The sequence below is a fragment of the Manis pentadactyla genome, chromosome 9 (genome assembly GCF_030020395.1).
Source record: "Manis pentadactyla isolate mManPen7 chromosome 9, mManPen7.hap1, whole genome shotgun sequence".
Classification (NCBI taxonomy): domain Eukaryota; kingdom Metazoa; phylum Chordata; class Mammalia; order Pholidota; family Manidae; genus Manis; species Manis pentadactyla.
In genome coordinates, this window is record NC_080027.1 from 48,954,886 (window position 1) to 48,967,269 (window position 12,384).

Here is a 12,384-nt window from a genome sequence, read left to right on the forward strand (position 1 = left end):
CAGGGTACAGAGTAATATTTTAAAGATCAATTTTATTTCTATACACTAGCAGTGAATGATCTGAAAATAAATTTTTTTAAATTCCATTAACAACAACAGAAAAAGAAAAGAATATTTAGGAATAAACTTAACAAAAAAGTAGAAACCTTGTATACTGCAAACTATAAAACATCATTGAAATAAATTAAAGAAGACATAAATAAATAGGAAGACATCCCATGTTCACAAATTAGAAAATTCTAAATAGTTAAGATGGCAATATTCTCCAACAAATTAGAAAATTCTAAATACTTAAGATGGCAATATTCTCCAAATTCATCTACAGACTGAACAGAATACCCAGCAAGTGCAGAAACTGACAGCTAATCCTAAAATTGTATGGCAGTTCAAGGGACCCAGGGCAGCCAAAACAATCTTGAAAAAAATAAAGCTGGAAGACTTGAACTTAACCAATTTTAAAACATACTATAAAGCCATAGTAATCAAGACAGTACATATAGACATAAGAATAGAAATAGAGATCAGTGAAATAGAATTTAGAGTTCAGAAATAAACCCACACATTTTTGGTCAACTGATTTTCAACACAGATGCCCAGACAATTCAACAGGAAAAGAAGAGTCTTTTCAACAGATGGTGCTAGGACAACTGAATATTCATATGCAAAAAAATAAAGCAGGACCCTTACCTCATATCATATACAAAAAGGAAGTAAAAGGGGGTCATAGACCTAAATGTAGGAGTTAAAATCACAAAAGCAAAGCCTAGAAAAAATAGAGGTAAATCTTTATTTGGGCAATGATTTCTTACACAAGACACCAAAAGCACAACAACAAAAAAGAAACTGTATTGTATCAGAATTTAAAACGTGTGCTGTAAAAAATACCATCAAGAAAGTAAAAGTACATCCACAGAATGGAAGAAATTATTTGGAAATCAAGTATCTGCTGAGTAGTTGGTATCCAGAATATACAGAGAACTCCTATAATTCAACAATAAAAAGATTAAAAACCCACTTAAAAAAGGACTTGAATAGACATTTTTCAAACATAAAAAACTGGCCAATAAGCACCCAAAACAATGTTCAACATCATTAGTCATTAGGGAAATACAAATCAAAACCACAATGAGGTATGACTTCATATGCACAAGGACAGCTACAATCAAAAGCACAGATAAAAACAAGTGCTGGTGTGGCTGTGGAGAAATTAGAACCTTCATTCATTACTGGCAAGAATGTAAAATGGTACAGCCACTTTGGAAAACAGTTTGTCAGTTCCTCAAAAAGTTATATGCAGAGTTACCTTAAGACCCAGCATAATCCACTCTACGTATATATCCAAGAGAAATGAAAACATTGTCCATCCAAATATTTGTACACAAATGTTTACAACAGCATTATTCATATTAGCCAAAAAGTGGAAATAACCCAAATGTCCATCAATGGATGAATTCATAAGCAAAATGTGGTATATCCACACAATGGAATATTATTCTGACATAAAAAGGAATGAAGTACTGATACATTCTACAATATGGATGAAATTTTTATAGACTGTCCAGAATAGGAGAATCTATAGAGACAGAAAAGTAAATGAGTGGTTACCTGACATTGGGTATAAGGTGGCAGAATGGGGAGTGATTGCACTGAGTATGGGGTTTCTTTTAGAGGTCAAGAAAAGGTTTTGGAATTAGATGCTAGTGATGGTTGTGCAACTCCATGAACATATAAAATACAATTGAACTGTATGCTTTATATGGGTGAATTTTATGGTATGTGAATTACACCTCGATATAGATGTTAAAAACAAGGCTTAAGGGCAAAAAATAATTTGTTAAGCACCTTAAACAAGAGGGTGGATGTGAGAGACAACACAACTGATACATGGAACATATTTCCAGTGTGAATGTGCACTCCGGCCTGGGCTACCACCTTCGTGGAAACTGAACAATTCAGGGACAGTAGTTCTCCCTCTCTGACTGGCATTCTCATCACCTTGGCCATTATGAAGTGTATCTGGATGTGAAAGTTAAACACATTTATTTATGGCTACTAATGACCTCAATCCTGGAGGCCATCTTCTTTATTGGTACAATAAGTGCAAGTAAGTAATTGGTCTTAATGATAAACTAAGCCAAACCCTAATTCTTGATATCACTTAGAGTTCTTTACTAATCTCAACATGAAATGCACCACCTCTAATTACTTTGACTTCACTCAAGCTCTGAGGCTTGTAGTTTTTGGTAATGGATGGAATGGGAGTTGGTAAGGGAGGAAGCAGCCAGCAGGCCTAAGGTCCGTTATCTGATGGTGACAGCAACGAAACATCCCTGTAAGGTAAATGTTGCAAATGCTTTTGGAAAAAAAAAGAAACCAACTGCAAGCCTTGTTTTCATCCATCATAAAGTAGAGGAAAACCTTCCCTATCTGCTGGGGGAAAAAAAATCTTTAAAAACTGGTGACAATGGTAAATAATCCTGCTACCAGAGCATCTATTCACTCTGGCTCTGGTGAGACATTCTTTACCTGCACCAGCCCAGTGCCAAGGTATGTGCCTGGTATATGCAACATATGGCTGTGTGTGCAACAGAAGAAGGGAGAGAAGAGGCAGCCTCTGGAAGCTTTCCCAAGCCAGTTCTCAGGGTCCTCAGGGAGCACAGTGCTGCAAGGAATCAACTTGCTAAGCCTCAGCTTTCCACTGTGCCCACAGTAACAATGGTCACAATAACCATCGTAACCCATTAAAACAACACAGGACATGCTCTAGCAGCTCCAGGGCAGGCCCCCAGGGAAAGGGCAGAAGCTCTGTGGGAAGACCAGAAACTGAAATGTATTAAAAGAACATGATGAAAAGTATATTATTTCCTTCTCTGAATTTCCCATCTGAGGAGGGGTGGACCCACTGCTCTGAAATGCTACCATGTCATCTGAATATGAGAACACCAAGCCAACTTAGTAAGAAGGAAAAATGTGGATGACTCTGACATTTGCTTGGGCCAAGAAGAAAAATCCTGTGAAGATGTAACTAAGAGAAGAGTGGACCGAAATTACTACTTCTTCAGGAACCTTCCTTCGAGAACAACGCTGCTTTTCTCAGAAGTGGCCCAGAGGTCAAGGCATCTTGGCAGGCACTGCTGAGAACCCCAGAAGGGCCCACTAAGTCAGAAAAAAAGAGATACCAACTCACCACCCAGGCCAGCTCCACCATGGTCAGGATATACTCTAGGGGCCTGGGGAACTGAGTACCAGGCTAAAAGCCTTTACAATTGAAGCTCAGACTGGAGTGCTCTGCACGGCTGGCTTCCTAGGGGCACTGGCTTCCAGGCTCTCATCTATGTGCTCAGCCTGATACCTGGGCTATTCTGACTCCAAGGGGAGACTGCTCCCAAGCAGAGGAAATATCCCCTGGGAACAGAGCAGAGAAGGGGGAAGAGAGGCTGTTTCACTAGTTCCCAGCTCCAGCATTGGCAAAGTCCAGTCAGAAACTATGTTTGGAAAATGAAATTGTTCAATTACCATATACCACCAACCACAAGTTGCTCAAAAACCCATCTCTGACAAATTATAGATAACTATCTGAAAAGTTACAATGCAGAGAAAGGAGCATAATAAGGTACCTCTGGAACTCTTCTACAAACTATGCACTGAGACAGAGAGACCACAGTCCCAGGCCCTTGGGGAAGAACCCATGACGTGAGTCAGATGACTAAGTCCAACCCTACCTCTACCAACTGCTAGTTAAGTGACACAGCACAAGTGAGTTTTGAAGACACAACTTTCTCACTGTAAGAGCGATAATAACATGAGGAAGAAATCCCAGTTCCTAGGTGCTCAGTTTCTCAGGCCCTAGATTTCTTCCAGATCACCCTTCTCTGGGTATTTGGAAGGCACCTTCTCCATTCCCAAGCTTAAGACATTTTTCAAACTCCCTGGCACTGCCATTCAATCCATTTTCTTCTATGCCAGGCACTGGGCAAGGTACGAGGGTATAAAAATGGACAGACACACTCCCTGCCCTGGAGGATCTAACTGTAATGGGAGAAAAATCAAGTAAAAAGTGGACTCCAGGGAGGCCTCATAGAGAGGTGACGTCTGAAGTAAGCCTTCCCCTATTTGTTAGCCACAGAAGGGGACCCAAGGAAAGGCAAAGGTACCTTTATTATTAGGCATTCTCCTACATTCTTTACATATTGTAATTGCTAAAGTTTTAAGTACTTCACATGTATTAAATCATTTAATCCTAGTAACTACCCTATGATGTCAGTCCCATTATTATTTACACATTACCTCAGAAACCAAGGAACAGGGCGGTTAAACAGACTGCCCCCAAGTCACACAGCTAGAAAGTGGCAAGGCAGGAATTTGAGTCCAGGAGGCTGGCACTGGTGCCCCAGCTGAGCCAAGACTCTGCACTGCCTCTAAGGACCTTCTAATTTAGCTCTCACCATTCTTTGAGGTAGTAGTAATACAGACCCATTTTTTCAACCAGGAAGTTCAGGTTCAGAGAGTATTAGATGACTGGCCCAAGATCACTCACCCAGTGAAGGAACAGAACAGGAACGTGAACTCAGCTCTGACTCCACTGCTCACTTTGCTCAACATCAATGGGGGGCTTGTTCATAACAGAGTCCCAGGCATCACCTCCATCCACCTCCTGAGTGGAAATCTGTGGGGATGAGGCCTAGGAACTTGCATTTTCAATAGGCATTTTAGGCTAGTCTTCTACACCCATAAGCATGAAAACTCGTGTCCTACCACATGCTTTCTGAGGATTTGGAAAGGGATGAAAGGTCACTGCTGACCATCTTCCCCAGAGTTTTCCCAACTGCGAGCAACTAAAAGATGGACACTCAGTCCCTCTTCCTCCTCCCACCCCTCAGCTTCTCCTGACTCTGCCCAGACCCGCTGACCCTCGGCGACAACGGAGCAGGACCCTGCCTGGAGCCAGTGAAAGCATTATCCGTGTTTATCGAGGCCTCCTCTGAACGGTTTCCTCAGTCTTCAGGTGTACTCAGAGTGCTTGTATCTCCAAACAAGTCTTCGTGCCACCCACCTCTGGTAGCTAACAACCACTTTCTTCATTTCCTTCTCACTTCCAAACTCCTGGGAAAAAGAGGTTATGCCCAAAGACATCAACTGGTGGTTAGTGAGAGCAAAAATATGTCTCATTTGGCCTTCCCATTATATTTAAAACATTTGAATTAGTTGTCAAACATTTTTTTTAATTGGGTAAATACAAATAAAAATTCAGATTCTGGCTTCTCTTGAGTAATTAGAAAATCTGCCATCACTGTCTGCATTTCTATATGGAACAGGAGGCCAGACCTGAGTAGAAGCTGTCCGTTTAGATGAGTAAGCTCTCTCCAATGTCCCAGGGTCCTTCCCCACCCAGTGCCTACAGCGGGCCAGCCTTCCTCAGCTCTGTGACCTGGCTCTCCCAGTCACCAGGGGAGCTCTGCAGCTGAGTCAGAGTGCCAGCAGGCAAGGGTTAGGAAGCACTGCACCGGGAGCAGCCACGCAAAGCCTCCTGGATGGCTGGGCCTGAGCAGCGCAGGAAAGATCCTATTCCGTGCAGGGCACTGCGTCGAGGCTGCCTGAACCCTCCATCTATTCCCCTCAACACCACGGGAGGGAAGACCCTCTGGAAGGCTCCCAGCCTTTGCTCAGGCCAGCCTTCATCTTACAACTCTCTCTCCAGCTCCCTTAACACTTCCTCTGCCTATAGTCTAATCCCATCACCTGATCCACAGACGCTCTCCCCAAACCCAGAAGGACCCATTAGAGGTCGGTCTCTGAAGGGAGCTCCTTCTGAGGGGTGCCCAGCCTTTAAGAATGAATCTTCCTATTCTAGGGCAAGAAACGGTTTCCCCTTGTTCAGGTGACATTTCTAAAAGTCTATTTGATACTTTCCCCCAGTCTTAATGATGGATGTGACAGTATGCCTTGCCCTCGCAGGAGACATTTGAACCTGGAGAGTGATGAGGAACAAATGCAAGCAATTGGAAGGAAGCCTCCCACTCTGCTGGGGTCAGAGTCGCCACCAAGAGGGAACACAAACACTGCCAAGCATTCTGCTCCCTAGGTCAGGTAAGAAGTCGAGTCACCCAACAAACGAAACCTCTAAACCATATGGAATAATTTCTGCTGACATTTACATCCCACTAATTTCTTAAGCAATCTTTCACATGGAAGTAACAGCTTAGAAGAAGGGAAGGAAAGGTGGGACAGAGAACTGAGCTCTGTGTGTGCCCTGAAAACCTCCCAGAGGCGGTACAGTTCAGTTCAGCCATATTCCAACTGCCCTGAGGGCCACCTGCCTACTCACCCCGCCGGGAGAACACCTACTCAGACCTCCTGACGGTATTGCTGACTCCTTCCTACAACTTTTCCTCGGCCCTAGACCCTGGCCAAGAAGATACGGAATAGATTGGCAGCTCCCCAGAGGAGGGCCTAGGTCTTTACCTTCTTCCTCCAAGAATCTCAGCAACCAATATTGGCACTGCAAGCTTCAAGGAAGGTCATCATTAGAATGAGTTCCTTTCCAGTACCCAAACCAGAGTTCTCAGAAGTGTGGTTCTTCCTTCCTCTCCAGCAGGGGTCTGTGACCGGGCTAAGGGAGGAGGGGCTCCATTTGCCTCCCCTGGCTCTGCCCGCACTGACAGCTCTGGGCCTTGCTGTAGCAGCTCACCCAGAAGCCTCTCTGTTCTTTGGCATTCCTGCCAAGTTCAGCCATCCCACTGGTCTCACCGCTTTGTCCCCACATGGCTGAGGAAGCTGTGGGGCAGTGCCGGCTCGTTCTTCTAGTTCTACTCAGGAGAGGTCTGCACATAAAAGACGCTCAAGTAAACGTTAACTGATGACAAAAGAAGGCCCCCAAGGAGTCTAAGACCAGTTTGACAAAGGGTTCTAGAAATTCTGGCCCTGGCCATATCCTTTAAGGTCACTCCTCTTCCAAAACGCACAGTTGCTATAAAACCCATGCAAGGGAATTTTCCAACTGTAACTGCCACCCAGATTGCCAATGGCAGGCCTTTTCCTCCCGTCCCTCAGCCAGTCTCATCTACCTCTGGGCTTTCAAACTCCTTGCAAGTGTCCCTACTGTCTTCCAGAACCCCCCGCAGTAACAGGTTCTCATCCAACACACCCAAGAGGAAAGGCCACTCCTAGGAAACTCGCCCCCCTCTCCTTTGTGAGGCTTCCGCCTCCCTCGCCCCTCTTGCTCCTCTCCTTTCCGGATTCATTTCTTACCAGTTATCTGCCCACAACCTTGGCTCTGGCTCTGCTGTGACAAAAAATAATGAATTACAAGGGAAAAGAGAAAGTGGGCTCAGAGGTTGGGTGGGTGGGCATCAAAAGCTTTAGAAAGGGACCCAGGAAGGATTTTCCCAAGTCTATCCCATCATTCCCTCCAAAACACCAGACCCCTTTTCTCTGTCACTACGTCTACATACCCTGTACCTGGGATCTTTTCCATTCCAGCGCCACGCTCTGGGATTCTGAGTCCAGAAAGCCCTTCAATCAAAAATGTTGAGGGCTACAAGCCTGGTCAAGTAGAGAGGAACTAAGATTTGTTTAACTGCAGGTCAGAAGAATTGCCAGGTGTTTTTTACAGCTCCCTCTTAGTATGAAATCTTCTTCAACCAGCCACAGAAAGAGATGATTTTTGTTTGTTGTTGAATAATAAGCAGAAAAAAATTAAGCTCTCTTTCCATCTCTTGACTGTCCATTTATCACTCCCACATCCTCTTTCCCAACCCTCCCCCTGAAAAAGGACTTTTAAGTTTGAGTTTTCAACCTCAACCATTTTCAATCCCTTTTTCTGCCAGATGGTCCTTCTCCATTTCAGTAGAGGTTGTGGGGAGGTTTGAAGCTGGGTTTAAATGTTTCCTGAAAGCCTGAAATAGGGTGAGAGCTTTTTAGGCAATTCCAGGCCGAAGGAAATCTAATTGCTTCTGAGATAGTTTTAAAAACCTAGAGACGGTGGTTTCTGCCAATCTGGAAATTCAGCCTCTCAACAAGCAGCTTGATCCAGCTCTGCCAGGACAGAAGGACAGAGCCAGCTGTCCGATGACCTGCCACCACTTAGAAAAAGAAAGTAGAAAGGAGCTTGCCCCCCAAAAAGCCTTGCTCCTGGCTGATAGTGTCCTCTTTTACTTTGACAAGAAGAACCCAGTAGGTCCTATAATCATGAAGATGATTCAAAGGTCACAGGCGTGTCTCACACCAGTGCCTTCGCTCTGGCCAGCCATAGCAGACCAGCCACAGGAGACTGGCTGTCAATTCCTGGACATGCCAGGAATGTTCATGCCTCCAAGCTTTTGTTCAACTAATTCCTTTTGTCTTGATGTCCTCTACCCCCATTCTTTCCCGCATATCCAGCTCAAATGTCAACTTCTGAAGCTTCTTTCTGACCTCATTCTCACCCCTCCCATGCTTTCCAGTCTAGCTGAACTCAAGCAGACTGATGGAAAGGTGCCTCCCCTGCTCCAGAATAATACACTACTACAAGCCAGCTTTCTCAGAGGAAGACTAGGCAGTAATAAGGTCTACAGGGACTGGGCAAGTCTTGATGCCTCATTTCCCTCTCTGCAGCACAGGGAGATACTCTACCTCTATAATGGAAACAGAGAGACCAAGGAGAAGAAGCCACCTGTAAAAAACAGAGCAAAGAGGGAACACACTTGAATTCTCTGGGCCAAGGGATTAGCTTCCCTCGACACTCAACACCTCTTCCCCTGTCCTCCCTCTTTTAGCTGACTTTGTGTCCTGTTTCACTGAGAAAATACAAAGCATCAGAACTGGCCTTGCTAAGCTATCACCATCAAATTTACCCAGCACCAGCATTAGCGCAGATATTGTCAAATCTCTGCTCAAAACTCTGACATGGCTCCCAGTCACTCAAAGTAAAAGCCGAAAGCTTTACAATGACTTATAGGCCCTGGGCCCTATGGTACTTTTGACGTCATTTCAACTGCACTTTCCCCTTACCTTTTCCACACCAGCCACAATGTCTTCTTATTTCCTCAAACACACCAGGTACATTCCTACCTCCAGGCCTTCACAACTGCTACACCCTGTGACTGGAAACATACTCCCCTGAAAAAGCCTGCCCCCTCATCTCCCAGGTCTTTGGCCAGACGTCATCTTCTGAGTGAGGTATTCACTGACCACACTATAAAAAATCTGTATTAAAAAAAAATGCTTTAAGGAAAAAATCTTCCTCTGCCCAGCTACCCTTGGCATCAGAACTGGCCTTCTGTTTCTCCTTTTCTCTCTTATTTTTCTCCAAGCATTTGTCACCATCTAACATACTACTTTTCTTTTATGTAAGCTCCATGAGGCCAGGGATTTTTTTGTTTTGTTCACAGCTGTATCCTCAGCATCTAGACTAGTCCCTGGCACACAGCAGGCCATCAATAAATCTTTTTTTTTTTTTGAATGAAAAAACATTTGCCACCAGGCTGTCTCTCTCTCTCTCTCTCTCTCTCTGTCTCTCTGCCGCCCTCTCTCTCTTTGTCTCTGCCTCTGTCCCCCTGCTCTCCCCGCTCTCTCTCTCTCTCTCTCTCTCTCTCTCTCTGCTCTCTCTGTCCCACTGCTCTCTGCTGCTCTCTCTCTCTCTCTCTCTCTCCCCCGACCCCCGTCTGGGGCAGCCACTTTTTCCTTCAGAAAATAAAGTCTCTTGCGTGGGGAAAAAAAAAAAAAAAAAAAAACATTTGCCACCAGTCAGAGGAGGTCTCCCTGGACAGGGTGTGCAGCTTCGGGCTGCATTTTCCAGGCCCATCTTCCTACCCCACCAGCCTTCCCAGGTACTGCAGGTAGGTTAGAACTGACCAGCCAAAGCAACCACACCCACTCAGAAAACTCAGGAGGAGGCCTCACCCTCTGAGCACCCGAGGATTCAGGGCAGGGGTGGCTTCAGCTTGAGAACTCAACTGAAAAACTGCTCTGTGCGAAAATTACGACGACTTTCCTATTATAAACTGCAAAGGTCTTTTCTCTGGGGCTTAATGAATTACAGAACCTTCCTTTCTAATGTCTACTGTTTTGATACTACTAGTCAGCTCTTCCAGAAGCACTGTAAGGTAGTTAACTCCCTATCAGGAGCACATTCCCTGGGGATATTTCACACTGCCTGGAAGATCTATATGCTCATCAAAAGGGGACACAGGTTAAGAAAGCTTGGGAAATAAAGCTGGAGAAGTAGAGACAGGCGTGGGCACCTAAGGCTTTCATATTTGAACCCTTTGAGGGCATCTTCCCACCAGGCACCCATGCTGCTGTGCTATCTCTGGTCCTTGTCCTTGGGCAGCTCCCCATCCTGCCTGAGATAAACAAGAAAAGATTCTGGTACAATGTAGCATGAGCTCTGATAGAAGTATGAACACAGAGCTCTGGGAGCAAGGAGAAAGCCACCTAATCACGTGGACAGGATGGATGTTGGGGAGGAGACAGGGAGTGACACCGGGCCAAGTCTTGCAGGATTTGTGGAAGATAAAGAAGGCAGAAGAAGAACATTGCAAACAGAAGAAAAACCATGAGCAAAAGCCAAGGACACCTTGGAGCAAGCTGAGATTTCTTGAACAGGACACAGAAAGCGATAACCATATGGGAAAACATTGATAAATCAAACTACATTAAATAAGAAATCTGTTCATAGAAAATGCCATTTAGAGAGTGGGTGGGTTCACAGGCTCCAGGGCTCAGCAGATTTGGAACATTAGATACACAGAGCAAAGTTACCAAAAAGAAGTAGAATAACTTCAAACTGCAGATCTTAGCCAGATCATTAGGGCTGAATTTCCCTTTGGAGGGTATCTGAAATACCTAATGAGATCTTAAATACCTAATGACTTACTGTTTATTAAGTCTCTTGATCAATTTTGGAAGGTAGTAGAAGAAAGTGCATGTGTACAGCCAGACTCTGCCAGTTTTGTGCATGCATTTATCTCATTTTATTTAGCTGTCATCATCCCTATCTTATGGATGAAGGAAATGAGGCTCAGGTTCAGTAATTTGCCAAGTTTCATAGTAAGTGGCAGACACCAGAGTTTGTAGAGGTTGGCCCCAAGCTCTCTAATTGATACCACAGCACGTTAGTCCTTTGGTCTCTATCACGTCTTGCAACAGGAAGCCATCCTCCATTCCAAGTACAAACCTGCAGCCCAGTTCTGTCTGGGTAGTTAGAAAAGAGTCCATGCCTGGCCCCCAAATTCTTGGTGTTAATAACCTCATTCTTCTTTAAACCATCTAGTTCAGAGACTCTGAATCAACACAAAATAAATATGAGATGCTCCTGTCTTGCTGGTCAGACCTTTTCTTCTCATCATTCTTCCCCACCTGGGGAAGGAGGCACTCTGGTCAAAGAAAGACCTGCCCCTAACAACGCAGTCCAGCTAGAGCTGAGACTGTGGATAAAGGGAGTCTGTCTGTCCACCTGTCCAACTTCTTTAAGGGTCATGATGGTGACAGAATTTGCCTCTTCTTCTTCCTTTAAACAAAGTGAAGTGCTGCTTGGCAACTGCAGGTCTGTGTCTCTCAAACTGTGTGCTGGGGTGCAATGAACTCACATGGGTGCTACAAATTTTTGAGAGAAGCAGGGCAATACTAAACATTTGTCAAATAGTCCATGAGTTCACAGTTTTAACATGAGATTTCACTACCTTCTTTTCAATGATGTCATTTCTTTGTGAAACTGATTCCAAGATGTGAATTGTTCTGTGGTGCCCAGTACATCTCATCAGTAATTGTGGTTACTTATGAATGAAATAAAAGTATCTTTCCTCTCAATTTATGTATAATTTTTTTCAAATGGCTCCTCAGTTGTTAGGATATAAGTACTGACTGAACTGTTTAGACCTAAATACTTAATAAATGAAACTTAGGCATTTATTTTGCCCTATGGGTACTGTTAAAAAATTACTGAAACACAAGAATCCATAATCTGAGAAAAGCCCACATCAACAGCAGACGTTTTTAAGTCTCTGTGTCAAGAAGCCAGAAGTGGGTGGGCAGGAAGACTCAGGTGTATGGATGGCCCACTCAGGCTTCCCAGAGCAGCGACAGAACAGCTGCCCCTCTGCCTGAAGAGATGTGGCTGCACATCAGCCCCCTCCCAGCAGAAAGGCTGGGCACATCTGCGTCAGGCTCTCTTCTGAACTCCTTCCCTGAAAAGCTCTATTCAGTACCAACCTCATGAATAAAACCCAAGGCCAGACCAGAAGCCAGCCAGCCAGCCAGCAGGGGACTTCCATACACACTTGCTCATTCTTGGGCAATGTCCACAAACCAAACCATTAATCTCCAGGGGGAGGGATCACTGACCGCCTCTCACTCGAAGGTGACTGGGCTTTTTGGGTGATGATGTGTACGGAAATAACTCCTTTG

General features: G+C 44.6%; 1 protein-coding gene across 12 annotated transcripts in view; it reads right to left on the reverse strand.

The window, feature by feature from the left end:
• The window catches only part of DENND2B (DENN domain containing 2B), a 166,484-nt gene that overhangs the window by 56,751 nt on the left and 97,349 nt on the right, over positions 1-12,384 (reverse strand). Inside the window, exon 1 of one of the 12 annotated variants that reach the window (XM_036930967.2) lies at positions 7,459-7,631. The exons of 10 other annotated variants lie outside the window; for them this stretch is intronic. Coding sequence is in view for 1 of the 2 variants with exons in the window: in XM_036930963.2 (XP_036786858.1) it covers positions 7,452-7,474 (23 nt within the window). In the remaining variant the exon portion in view is untranslated. Of the gene's footprint in view, positions 1-7,451; positions 7,632-12,384 lie in introns of those variants that run through there. One more of the 12 variants, XM_036930963.2, reaches the window with a different exon arrangement.